The sequence below is a fragment of the Lepus europaeus genome, chromosome 16 (genome assembly GCF_033115175.1).
Source record: "Lepus europaeus isolate LE1 chromosome 16, mLepTim1.pri, whole genome shotgun sequence".
Lineage (NCBI taxonomy): Eukaryota > Metazoa > Chordata > Mammalia > Lagomorpha > Leporidae > Lepus > Lepus europaeus.
The window spans coordinates 47875899-47890254 of NC_084842.1; the positions used below are offsets into that span (position 1 = coordinate 47875899).

Here is a 14356-nt window from a genome sequence, read left to right on the forward strand (position 1 = left end):
TTTCAGCTTAGAGTCAAATTGGTTTTCATATTCCTGCTTTGCCATTGTACATTGGGGTATTGGAAGGGCAGAGGGAAGAGGTAGCTACTTGCTTTACAGGACACTGGATCTGAGGAGTTACATCCAGACTTACAAAGCCCTGCATATCTTCAGATTATGGAATTGGAGCTGGATGAAATAACCACTTAGGACTTTGGTTTTTCTCCATTGGAATAGGGTGTGTTATGTCAGAAGTATACATGAATATTTGAGGGGCTAAAGCAGTGGATTGTTGCCAGAGCTGTCTACCGAAGTGCATTCATTCATACCTTCTTCATTACTAGAACTGCCAACTGCCATTAGTTGGATCCATGGTTGCTCAGCTAAAGAACTTAATCTTCCCCCTTCCAAATAGTTAAATGTGGCTATGGCTCTAATCAGTTCAAGGGAACGAGTACAAAGATGTGTGATACTTCTGGTACACTCTCAAAAGTACTGAAGATGTGCATGTCTTTCCTGTCTGCCCTTCTGCTGGGCTAAGGTACAGACATGAAGGCAGGTGCTGGAATTGGCTCTTTGGACTCAGGAACATAGATCATGTCTGAGGATGGCAGATTTGGCCTGCCAGGGCTGTACCTACCAAACAACCTCTGGACTGTTATATGAGGGGAAAACAACACACACACACACACACAGCGACAGAGAGAGAGAAAGAGAGAAAGAGACACCAAGAAAGAACTACCTCATATCTTTCAGATATAGTGTCTCTGGGTTTCTGGTAAAGCAACTCAATCTGTATGCCTAAATTTTTGACTATAGCATTAAGTATTTTTGTGTTCAAGGTATAAGGCGGGGTAATTCCACAAATGGAAAAGGAACTTTTGCTAATGTAAGACAAGGTTTTGGTAAATTAATCTCAGTATATAACACTGAATACTTAATGTTTGCTGATTCTGTATCAGATCTTTTGGAAGCCAAGCCTCAGTCCTGCTCAGCAGGGGACCACCTATCTCTGTACTGTTACATGTTAGAGAAATAAAGTTCTATTTTGTCTACAGTGCTGTGTTTTGGGTCTTTTGGTCATACTAAAGGGGATGCTTAGACTGCATCCTAAAGAAAAATACAGTGCTAGAATTTTCAGGAAAACCAGAGCAAAACTGCAAAAATATCAAAGCAGTGTGTGCCAGCTGTGGAAGATGAGCCTCTCCTCCCTGCAGCCCCAGAGAACCTCAGTTGGAGCATCTCAGAAGAAATGAGGTGGAGCAGCTGAAGAAAAGGAAGTGCTAGTGTCGAGAATTAAGGCAGAAATATTTAATTCTCTTCTTAAAAAACCGAAAGTACTCAATGCCACTTCTCTTGCAACTATTTTGGTAAATGTGATAGGAAACTCCTGTTTTAGGGAAAGATGTTTGGAAATAAAGTATTCTTTAAATTTTTTTCCTAATGATTATAAAAAACATAGCCACTGGAACATGAGAACATTTTAACAATGAACATAGAACATTAAAAAAAAAAATTAAGGAAAACTTGAGCGATTCCACTACTCTGAACAAAACTGCAAACACTTGTTTTTTCCAGTGGGTGTGCAAGCAGGGGTACATGCACGTCCTCACACATTACACATCTACAAACTGTAGGTCTGTTGTGCTCTTCCACTTTGCTTTAAGTGCTTCCTTTTAATGCTAGAAGTTCTTCAGTACTTAGTTGTAGAGTACAACTACAAAACACAGAAAAAGTCAACTCAAAAGGCAGTAATTTAGAAAACAAAATATTTCCTTTGCTAGAAAGATTTTGTTTTTTCAAATGCTTAACAGTGACCAGGCCCTCACAAGGCTGGAAAGATACCTACCTTAGGGTGGTTTCCGGGAAGGCCTACATAACCTACTAGGGTAGAGAAGAAACTGACACACGATTTGGCCTGGGGGGAAATCTCCATTACAAAATAAAGGCTTAATCTGTTTAGTGTTGTGAGTCTGGCAACATCCTATACAGTAGGGCTAATCCTCCTGTGCTTCTTATGTTTCAGTCCAGGCCACATGAAAACCAAGGGGTAACCGACCCCACGCGGAGGCTGGGCCCGCGCCTCCTCCCCTCTGTGGGCACTAATCTGCAGTCCCTTCCTCCCTGTCACGCACTCACCGCCCATTCTGGCACATCCGTGCAAAGCCGAAATCCCACAGTGAGGTCACGCACCTGGCCCAATCCACCTGCTGCTTATCCGTCACACAAACCTGTGTCACTTCCCATGACTGCAGAAACAACAATGACCCCACAGCACCGTGAAATTCACCTGAACCGCCTCAGCGGTGGTACTCGTGCTTTGCTCCTCTGTTTGCCCCCGCTGTGTAATGGACTTTAAAAGGGAATCGGGGCAAACGCGTACCACAGGTGTGGCGAATGCATCGTTACTCCGCGCTTGCTGGGAATCGCGCTAGGGGTTTCTCACTCGGGGTGCACCGGCATCCACGCCGCGGTCTGCCACGGACCCGCCTCTAATGGAAGCAGCTGTGCCTTGGGCAGCTCGGCTTCCATGTCACCGGGCCCGCTGCTGGGGAGGGGGCGGAACCGGCGCGAACCCTTAACCGCCAACCGCACCGCCGGGCTAGGGGGCACTTTTTGGCCTCTGCTGCTTCACGTACTTCGCGCGGCGATTCGCGCTCTCGTTCTCCGCCCGGGAACTTTGGCCCGCAGCGGACGCCCGGCAAAACTCGCTGGGTGCCAAACCCCGGGCCAGGCGTCCTCCTCCGGGAAGGAGCACGCGCCCTCGGGCCCCGGCCTCGGGTCACCTCAGTCCCGGAGCGCCCGCCCGGCTCCAGCCGCCGCCGCCTATGCGCTCGGCCACGAGGACGGCGCGCCAGCTCCTTCACGGCCTCGTTTCCGTTCCAAGGATGGGCGACACCGCGTCGAAGATCGTCAGCCCTCAGGAGGCCTTGCCGGGCCGGAAGGAGGCGACCCCCGTGGCGGGTAGGAACGGGGTGCGCCGGGGCTTGGCCACTGCGCACGCGCGCCGGCGGCCGGCGGCCTCGGGCCCCTCCGCCCGCGGGGAAGGCAGCCGCCGGCCGGCCGAGGGCGGGTCGTGGGTGTGCGGTGTGCGCAGGCGCAGTGGAGGGGCTCTGCGGCTTGGGCTCCGGCTGGCTCGGCGTCTCCGTCCCTCGCACGGAACCGAACGCCGAAGCGATGAGTGTGTCTCTCTGAAGTTGGCAGGCGGGGGCCGACGGGATTCCTGCGCTTCCTCCCCGCTCCCCTTCCTTTTCGGCTTCCGGAAGGTGGAGACCCTAGGCCCCGGTGCGCGTGTGGCGTCCCAGGGAGCGTGCATCCCCGTCCCCGGCCCCGCTGGCCGCGGCTGGCAGAAGCTTCCAGACTGATCAGTCGTGTGGAGGTGGGGAGTGGTGCCTCGCAAACTTTTCAGATTTCCGGCTGACACGGTACAGTGGGAAGAACTGCAAAGTCGCTCCCACGCCGAGCCCGGCGGTGACGTGTAAGGGCTAAAACGTCTTGAGCAAGCTTGCTCCCAGTTTTTGTGACAGACAGACAGCACAGGTCCACCAGTAGGAGGCCCCTGCTTTGCATAGCACGGGTTGAGTGCCCCCTAATCCGAAATCCGGAATGCTCCCAAATCCGAAACTTGGAGCACACGTTAGATACCACAGGCTGAACATTTGACACCTGACCTCAAGTGACAGGTGGTAATCGAAACTCAGGTGCACAAGTATTGTATGACGTCATCTTCAGGCTGTGTGTAGACGGTGTATGTGAAACGTAAGTGAGTTTTGGATTTGGATTTGGGTTCCATCCCCAAGTTATTTTGTTTTATATATGCAAGTATTCCAAGCTATGTGAAATATTATGAAACAGCTATGGCCTCCAAACACTTAAGATAGGGGTAGTCGATTTACAATGCTTTGGTGCACTTGCTTCTCAAAGTGTGCCTCTCCCCCCCCCCCCCCCCCGCAGCATCAGCATTACCTGGAGGGGGCGAGGCCCCTCACCTGGACTACAATATCAGAGGCCCTGGGAATGAAGCCCAACGAGTGATTCTAATGCATGGTGCAGTCTCTAAACCACTGCCTTAGAGTGTCAGGCACATTAAGCGGTGTTGAATCCTACAGTTGGCTCAGTGCCAAAGAAATCCTGCATTAAAAAGTTTCCTACGAATTCTTGTTTTCTTTTCCTTAAAGACTTTTTGAGACTAGGAGGAGGTCATATTGACGGTTTGCCGCATCATAGAATGCTTAGTATGCGATTAGAAAAGGTAGATGCGTTTTGGGTTTGAGGCATGTTGGAAACAGTGTGACCAGTCTCATACACTCTCTTGTTTTTCCCATCACCACCTCCAACTCATCTTCAGCCCTAGAAGTTTATTTTGTTTAATTAAAGGATGATTACTTTTTTATTTTCATCTACTTGAGTAACACACAGAGACACAAACAGAAAAGGAGTTCTTCCACCTGCTGGTTCACTTCTCAGATACCCACAGTAGTCTGGGTTGGCCAGGCTGAGCCAAGAGTCAGGACTCCATCTGGGTCTCCCATGTGGATGATAGGGTCCCGAGCACTTGAGCCATCATTTGCTACCATCCCAGGATGTGCAAGTAGGAAGTTAGATTGGAAGCTGAGTAGCCAGGATTGGAACTGGCACTCTTATATAGGATGTGGGCATCCTGTTCTCCAACTTAACCCTTTGCACTACAACTCCTGCTCCTGTTTTGCTTTTAACTCAAATACAGAGATTAAGTTTTTAAAAAAAATTCATATATATATATATATATATTTTTGACAGGCAGAGTTAGACAGTGAGAGAGAGACACAGAGAGAAAGGTCTTCCTTCCGTTGGTTCACCCCCCCAAATGGCCTCTATGGCTGGCGCGCTGCATTGATCCGAAGCCAGGAGCCAGGTGCTTCCTCCTGGTCTCCCATGCGGGTGCAGGGCCCAAGCACTTGGGCCATCCTCCACTGCCTTCCCGGGCCACAGCAGAGAGCTGGACTGGAAGAGGAGCAACTGGGACAGAATCCGGTGCCCCAACCAGGACTAGAACCCGGGGTGCTGGTGCTGCAGGCAGAGAATTAGCCAAGTGAGCCGTGGCGCCAGCCAAATTCATATATTTTTTTTAAAGAATTTAAATTATATAACCAGATGATCTAAACTGTATCTTAAAAATATGTTCTCTTGGAGGCTGGCACTGTGGCGCAGTGGGTTAAAGCCCTGGCCTGAAGCGCCGGCATCCCATTTGGGCGCTGGTTCTAGTCCTGGCTGCTCCACTTCTGATCCTGCTCTCTGCTATGGCCTGGGAAAGCAGTGGAAGATGGCCCAAGTCCTTCGGCCCCTGTACCCACGTGGAAGACCTGGAAGAAGCTCCTTGCTCCTGCCTTCGCATTGGCACAGCTCCGGCTGATGCTGCCATCGGGAGTTAACCAGTGGATGGAAGACCTCTATCTGTTTTTCTAATAAATAAAAATAAAATCTATCTTTAAAAAAAAATTCTCTTTTACAAGCCGGTATTCATTAATGGACATCTCAAGACAGTGCTTTTTTTTTTTTTAAGATTATTTATTTGAGAGGCAGAGTTACAGAGGTAGAGAGGGAGGGAGGGAGGGGGAGAAGGAGGGAAGGAGAGAGGGAGAGAGAGAGAGAGGTCTTCCATTTGTTGGTTCACTCCCCAAATGGCCGAAATAGCTGGAGCTGGGCAGATCCAAAGCCAGGAGCTTCTTCTGGGTCTCCCATGCAAGTGCAGGGGCCCAGACAGTTGGGCCATCTTCCACTGCTTTCCCAGACCATTAGCAGAGAGCTGGATTGGAAGTGGAGCAGTTGGGATTCAAACCAGTGCTCTTTTGGCTCCGTAGGCGGAGGTTTAACCTACTATGCCCCAGCTTTGCTTTCTAAATGCTGACTTCCTCAGCTTGGACTATTCTTCCTCCTCATGCACTGATTTCTCCATTATGCCCTTACAGATGCTTACAGAGAGAGAGAGAGCTTCCATCCTCTGGTTCACTCCCTAGATGGCCACAATGGATAAGGCTGAGCCAAGCCAGAGCCAGGAGCTTAATTTGGGTCTCCTACATGGGTGGAGGGACCTAAGCTCTTGGGCTATCTTCTGCTGCTTTTCACAGGGTATTAGCAAGGAGCTGGGTTGGAAGTGGAGCATCTGGGACATGAGCTGGTGTCCATATGCGATGCTGGCATTCCAGGTGGTGGCGTTACCCGCCATGGCACAATGCTGGCTCCTCTCAAAACTCTTGATCACGTTTCCAAACCAATTGAAGATAAAGGTGGACCTGAATTTCATTCCATTTTATTTTAAGCAAAATCTTACCAGTGAGTTTCCCAGTGATACTTGTAGTAAAAGGTTAACAAACATTACAAAAACAAGAACATAATTTCTTTTTCATATCCATATAACTGTAATTGCAAAACCTCAGGACCTGGTTCCCTTCGAGGCTTTGCTGTTTTTTAATAGAGCCCGACAACGTAAGTGCCCTTGTTATTCAGCTGTTGTGACATTCCCTCCACATATTTACATTTTAGATTGTGGTCTTTACAACCTCTGTTCTTGGGAGTGCTTTTGCCTTGACAGATAGCTGGAAGTTCTGATTGACTCCAGAAATGGGCAGTATTATGTATTTAGTGGTTTTTGATGACTGTAAACTTTTTTTTTTTAATTTTTATTTATTTATTTGTTTTTGACAGGCAGAGTGGACAGTGAGAGAGAGAGACAGAGAGAAAGGTCTTCCTTTTGCCGTTGGTTCACCCTCCAGTGGCTGCCGCGGCCGGTGCGCTGTGGCCGGCGCACCCTGCTGATCCGAAGGCAAGAGACAGGTGCTTCTCCTGGTCTCCCATGGGGTGCAGAGCCCAAGGACTTGGGCCATCCTCCACTGCACTCCCTGGCCATAGCAGAGAGCTGGCCTGGAAGAGGGGCAACCGGGACAGAACCTGGCGCCCTGACTGGGACTAGAACCCGGTGTGCCGGTGCCTCAAGGCGGAGGATTAGCCTGTTAAGCCACGGCGCCGGCCGATGACTGTAAACTTGAAATATTATTTTGAAAGTTGAATTAATCTCCACTTCAACTTCCATCCTGTTTGACAGCTCTTCACTTCTCTGTATTACTTCTATCTGTGCCTCTTGTTTGTACCGGGCTCTCTAGCAATGTGTGACAAAGTCATCCCCTTTTACATGACAGGCCTGCCTGTTCAGTGCCTTTCGCGCAGCCTAGGGCCAGGCGTGCGCTGTTACCAAATACTTTTGCTATTAAGGGTTATCCCCTTGGCTTCAGTACTTCTTCCTTTTTATAATCTGTGACCTTGTAGGAGATTCCTACTTTGCAAAATGGGAAGATTCAAATCTTCATGCTTTAAATTTCTCCCAGGCTACCTAAAATGGATCAGAGTATGAATATGCCTACTTTGGTGATTTGTTAGAGCTGAACCTGCACAGTGCCGCCTCATTTGCAGCATGCTTTTTTCCAGCAAGGGTGGCTTTTAGACAGCACTGACTGGCTGGTGGGTTGTGCAGTAATGTGCCTGGCGTTATGGAGGTGTAGGTGGTCTTGCTTGTGTAGGTTGGTGGCCATGAAACAATACTCAGAACTTTGGGACTGAAAGAGAAGAGAAATTCATGCTCACTGAACTGAATTGTTAGAGACAGGCATGGAAGTGAAAGGCTTGTAATTAAAACCTGAGAGTGCCTCCCATGTTAAAATGTGAGTTCGTTACAGCCAGAACTGATCTTATTTCCAGTGAATTACTTATTGTAGAAGCCCAGTTTTCTTTTGAGCTTTTTTGCTTTCTTGTTTTTTCTCTCTCTCTTTTTCTTCTTCACATTAGAAAAGTTGTCATTCTGTTTTATTTTTCTTTTTTAAAAAGTATTTTACTTGAAAAGCAGAGTGACAGAGGAGGTACAAAGAGAGATTGGAGTCTTCCATTAGCTGGTTCACTCTCCAAATGGCTGAAATAGTCAGGGCTGGATCAGGCTAGGCTGAAGCCAAGAGCCAGGAACTCGATCTGGGTATCCCACATGGATCTCCCATGTGGGTAGCAGGGGCCAAAGTAGCTTTGCCGCCCTCCAAGGCACATTAGTGAGGAGCTAGATTGGAAGCAGAGGAGCCGGAACTCAAATCAGCACTTGGATGCCAGAGATGTAAGAGTTGCTTAACCTGTTATGCCACAGTGCTGACCTCTTACCTGTTTTCTTGAACAGCTGTTTGGGATTTGGAGGTATTTAACTTGATGGTTCTGACTTGGTATGTGTTTTCTTGGCTTGGCATTTTTCGATAGCATTCATTGTATTTTTTTTGTGGTGTTGCTTTTTTGATGGGAGAGGGAAATGTGTAAAACCCTTGCCGAAGGTATTCTCTTTTATAATTTTAAGTGTACATAGAGGGGCCTAGTGCTGTGGTATAGTAGGCTAAGCCTCCACCTGCGGCACTGGCATCCTATATGGTGCCAGTTCAAGTCCTGGTTGTTCCACTTCCGATCCAGTTCTCTGCTATGGCCTGGGAAAGCAGTGGAAGATAGCCCAAGTACATGAGCCCTTGCACTCACGTGGGAGACATGGAAGAAGCTCCTGGCTGCTGCTTCAGATGGGCTGAGCTCTGGCCTTGGCGGCCATTTGGGGACTGAACCAGTGGATGGAAGACCTTTGTCTCTGTCTGTAACTCTTCCTCTCAAATGAGTAAATAAATCTTAAAAAAATGAATAGAAAAATAGTAGAATAATGTATTAATCCAAAAGGTGGCTCTTTGAAAAGCAATTTAACTGCAACTATAAAAATGCATAAGCTATTAGCTAGTTTATTCAAGAAAAAAGGAAGAAAGTACAAGTACACAAACTAGGAGCTGAGGGGGAGTCATGGAAACAGAAAACTTAAGGAAGTGTTCAAGACTGTTTACTCACTCCATTCTTTGAAATTACATTTGAAAAATTGAATTGATTATTTTTAGCAAAATATAATCAACACAAATGGAATCCAGAAAAGGTAGAAAATGTAAGCAGCTCAATTTTTCACAGAAGAAATGAAATTGTCGGAGTCACCTCCTCCCAAAGCACTATGTCGCGTACATTTCACAGAAGACATCTGCCAAATATTTGAAAAGCAGGTAATTTTAGCAGTATTTTTTTTTTTTGTAAAGATTTGGTTATTTATTTGAGAGAGCTACAGAGAGGCAGAGACACAGAGAGGTCAGTCTTCTGTTCGCTAGTTCACTCCCCAAATGGCCGCAACAGCCGATGCTGAGCCTATCCAAAGCCAGGAGCTTCTTCAGGGTCTTCCCCGCGGGTGCAGGGGCCCAAGTGATTGGGCCATCTACTGCTTTCTCAGGCATATTAGCAGGGAGCAGGATCAGAAGTGGAGCAGCCAGGTGAGCAGCCAGCTACGCCACAGTGCTGGCCCCAATTCCAGCACTATTTAAACTGAAGAAACCATCCAAATTATTTTTAAGAAGTATAATTTTGAAGCCAAATCTGATAAAAATTGCACAAAAAAGAAAACTGTGCAATTGCATCTATGATATTGAGGTAAGCTGCTAAATAAATATGAGCAAATAGAATTTAGCAATGGGATTTAGTCACAATTCAAGGATGGGTCAGTATTAAGAAATCTAGTAATATAATTCATCATTAAATTGATCTAAGGAGAAAAAAGACATCTCTGCAGATATACTAAGAAGTCATTTGGCCACGTTTAACAACTGTTCTTGATAATGACATTCAACAATAGGAATCAATGTCTACTTCCTTAATATAGTAAAATGATAGTTATTGCAGCCCAAAGGCCAACTTCAGGCTCAATGAGGAAACATTAGGAGTTCCAGTTCTGAATCAAGATAAGAGTGTGGGCTCTACCTAGTACTTAAGTAAAGGTGTGCTCAGTTACCAGATACTTCGAGTATTTTGCTTTGGTCTTTTTCTTTTCCTTTTTTTTTTTTTTTTTTAAAGCCTACCATTTTGTATTCTTAAGGAAACTTCCACCATTTTATTAAATGTGACTTAATATATTTATACTTTGCAAGAAGTTGAGGCTCATACCTTCAAGTTGTTTAATGTTTAATTTCTCCCAGGCTAGCTAAATTGGATGATAACATTTTTAGACCTACTTTGAGTGATTAGTTATTATTCTACATTGGATTGTAGCTACTAGCCAACATGGTCAGGCAAGATAAGAAGTTAGAAATGTACAAAATAGGAAAAAAGAGTCTAAGTTCTTAAATACATAAGAGAATGTAGCATGTGATAAAGGTGATGTTTCAAATCAGTGGGAGAATGGATAGAATATTCAGGAATGATGTGAGAACAACTGGGTAGCCATATTGAAAAAAAATATGTGGAAACATATATGACAGTTTAAGCCCGAATAAATTCCAAACAGATACTTGTATCTGATCTCCTGAGTGTCCTGCACTGTAGGGCTTTACATTTACTTACACACTAGTCCTCACCCAATGAGGTAGTCATTATGATAATCCCCAATTATGGATGTGGAAGTTGAGGACAGAGAGGTTAGGACTTCTCCAAGGTCCTGTAGCTAATCAGTATTGGAGATGGGACGTGAACGAAGGCAGTTGAGCTACTGGTCTTAACTATGACACACTTTTTCCATTTAGTTAAATATAAAAAAAGAACCAATTTAAGTATGGGAAAGTGTTATTTCCCTTTAGAATCATGATTTTTCTAACCAAGATCTGACAATCAGAGTGTAAAAGGTTGATGGATTAGATTACATCAAAGCAGAAGTCTCTGTGTGGCAAAAATTATCATAAGCAAAGTCAGAAGACAAAGTAAGAGGTAAATTTGCAATACACATCGTAGGTGAATGGCTAACATTCGTAATATGTAAGAAACCTGTAGAAATTAGCAGGAAAAACAACATCCATTAGAAAAATAGGCAAAGGTTATGAACAGTTTACAGAACAGGAGCTACAATCAGCTCTTAACTATATGAAAAAATGTTCAGCCTTACTCATAACAAGGAGAATGCAAATACCATTTTTCATTTTTCAGGTTGGCAAAATACCAGACCTTTGATACTCTCTGTCAATTCTGAAGGAAAAAGATGCTCTTGTACATTGTTGGCTAGAGTTTGAATTGGCTCCACTCTTAGGAAAGGCAGTTTGGCAACATCTATCAAAAATTTAAATGCATATACCATTTGACCCAGGATTCTGATTTCTGGGAATTTATCTTACGAATATACTTGCACACATGCCAACTGATGACTGGACCAGGTTATTCACTGTGGCTTTGTTTGCAATAGCAAAAGATTGGAAGCAGCCCAAATACTCGTCAACAGGGGCTAGTTAAATAAATTATGGTTGATCCCCACAATGGAATATGCAGCTGTCAGAAAGGCTGTGGAGCTTATATATGAATGGATAGGGAGATATTGCCAGGATACAGTGTACAGTAAAAGAAGCAGGAGCAGAATAGTACACTTGGTATGCTTTTTTTGGTGAAATACTAATAATATGTATGTGTGTGCAAAGGAACTTTGAAAGGACAGCTAAGAAATAGAGGGGAGAAGGCTGTGGGATGGGAGACATGGACTTTTTTACTTTATGCTCTTTTATAACTTTAGCTCATGGAGTGTGACTGCATTATTGAGTGAAATAACACCACTTTGAAGATGATCTCTCTGCTGTTTTTAGTCTAATTGACCACCTTTCTGTCATCTTTTGTCATCCTATTTCAAGTTTTATTTTTCACTTTTGCTCTCTTTCTTGTCAAGCTCTTTTTTTTTTTTTTTTTACAACTTGCTTTTGTAATCAAAAGCCACATTTTGGCGTGATTTAAAAATCTAAATTTAGAGGGTGAAATTGGAATAAGTTAATCTAAGTCATTTTACATTTCATAAATATTCATTTTTACTGAAGCATCAATTGTGGTGGCATCATTTATACAAAGAAAAGATCTTTAGGGACAAATTCCTTCCACTATTGTGTAGAAGACATTATGTGTATTTCTTTTATGGTGAGTGATGTACATAGAGTTTTAAAAGAAAATGATAGGAAACAATTTTCTTTTTAGAAAAATTTTCCCCAGTGAGTGATTAATTTCTAAATTGTAGGACACAGAACTGTTATGTCTCCTCTTTACATCATTCCCAAAGCTCTTTAATGTTTTAGTCCCTGTTCCAGAACCTTCAGTGTTTCCCTGCAGCCCCTGGAATGAAGGTGTTCCATACCTTCCGCCACCTGATCCGTACCCCTCTCCTCAGCCCTTTTCCTCTGTGCTGCTGTAGAACCTCACCTTTTACCTAATGTGTTTCAGTGTTATGTCTCGTGATCTACCTACATAGATTGCACTTGGTAGACTTTTATTTATTCATTCGTTATATGTATGTGAAAGGCCTGCTTAGGTAAAGTAATGTGCTTTTTATATATTCTTATCCTACTCCTTCCTTAAAACTTGCCTTGCTTGAATTTTATTTCTCCCGTAAACCTATCCCTTTTCTCTCCAACCTAAGAGATCCCCCCTCCTTTTTTTCACTTTTTAAAAATGCTTATTTAACAGTAAACACAGATCTTCCACCCATTGATTTGATCTTCAAATGGCAACAACAACCAGGGCTGGACCAGGCTGAAGCCAGGATCCCAGAACTTCTGGGTCTCCCATGTGGGTGGCAGGGGCCCAAGCACTTAGCCGTTTTCCACTGCTTTGCCTGGTGCATTAGCAGGGAGCTGGATCAGAAGTGGAGCAGCTGGAACTCGAACTGTTGGTCTTATATAGGATGCCGGCAGAGCAAGCAGCAGTTTAACCCACTGTGCCACAATACGTGATCCCTTTCTTTTCTGTTGGACAAATGATTAGTACTACTCTCAGACTCCTTTCTGTTGCATCACGCATTGTTACTTAACTGTTGTGTTGCTAAATTATCCAATCAGCATCTCATCTCTCTATATGATGGTGAGCTTCTCAGAGGAACGAGCTATGCTTCATCTCTTGAAGGGAGCACTGTGTTTGCTCCTTTGATTATCTTCTGGCGTACAGCTCTTCATAAAGGCCATGGCCCATACCAGATGCCCAGTCTTGATTATGGATACTAGGCAGAGTATGGTTAATGCCATACTAAAAAGACTAAAATGTGATCTTTCTGTGTGTCTGCCATGTGACCCATGAGCATAGAGAAGCTAACACAGCTGGCCTTTTTGTCCATGGAGTATGTACTCTAAATTGTTCTGGTAGTAGGGATGGATCTGTGCTGATTGCTTCACACTTCTGGCTAGGATGAAAGGTAGAAACCTCCCCATCTTTAAATTTCTGATAAGAGACTTGCTAGGCATCTGTGGTAGGGTGGAGAAAAGCTGCCTGGCTTAGCTAATCCAGAAGTTTTGGCCTCTGAACCCCCTGGTGGGGAAGCAGGGATGAGAGGGACTCAGCAGGACCAGAGCGGAGGCCTCTTTGCTGAGCTTTGTCTGGCCTCTTCACAGGTCTCTACAGCCTGCCACCCATCATCCCTGCTGCCTTGGTGGATGTCCAGGCTCCCTTGCCATGCAATAGCCTCTATCCTGTGCTATCTCAGGTCATCAAACCTCTGTTAATATTCAAAAGACTGAATTCTGCAAGAGATGATGTCAGTATGTGATGAATCAATGTTGGGGTTCTTCATATGCTCTTCTTTCATCTTTTTCCCTTCATAAGTTCCCGGTTAGTCTGAGGGTATCATAATATTCACTGTTTTGAGAATATGTGGCACTACACTGCAAACTACATGAGGGCAGGAATTGCTTTGTTTTTGTGCTTGGAACACAGTAGGCTGCCAGTAAATACTTGTTGAGTGTCTGTAGCATGTTGCCTTGTGAGTTCCTTGAGAGACAGGGGCCCCTCTCAGCAGTATCATATGTAATAGACATACATGTATGACGTACGGTGGCACGTAGTGGGTCATCAGTAAATGTCGGAATGACTAACGGGGAGAGCAGTACACTGACAATACTGGAAGGGCAGGAGTTTAGAGGCTTAGGCTTGTCGCTGCTGGTTTCTGTTACATCAGAAAATTTTCCCTATTACATCAGAAAATTTTGATCAGCTAGATAGAATTTCTGTAACCAAATAGAAAATGTATGTGGTAGGAGTGGACCATATCACTCTGTCCAGAGATGTGGTGACAGTCCCTTTACCTGCCACTTTCTTGCTGCTTTCTGCCTTCAGAGAGGGCAGGATTTTTGCCTTGCTCTCCAGACTTTGCGCTACATCATATTTCTAGTGAGCAATGGGGTTGTCATCATACAGCAGTTCAACCATTTCAACTTGTATCTATCTCCTTTCCACATTTAAGCAAAAGCTGATATGAGGTTGGAAGTGTGTGATCATGGCTGGTCCTCTTTATATTATCAGTAACATAATCCCACAGACAGGGTAAATTGTAAAAAAAAAAAAAAAAAATAGATTT

The 14356-nt window shown here is 44.7% G+C and overlaps 1 protein-coding gene across 2 annotated transcripts in view; it reads left to right on the plus strand.

The window, feature by feature from the left end:
- Window positions 1-2541: 2541 nt before the first annotated feature.
- Window positions 2542-14356, plus strand: part of MSRA (methionine sulfoxide reductase A) — a 410272-nt gene continuing 398457 nt past the window's right edge. Inside the window, exon 1 of one of the 2 annotated variants that reach the window (XM_062212846.1) lies at window positions 2542-2943. In XM_062212846.1, the coding sequence (XP_062068830.1) occupies window positions 2808-2943 (136 nt within the window). In that variant the 5' untranslated portion in view covers window positions 2542-2807. The remainder of the gene's footprint in view (window positions 2944-14356) is intronic. The other variant, XM_062212845.1, reaches the window with a different exon arrangement.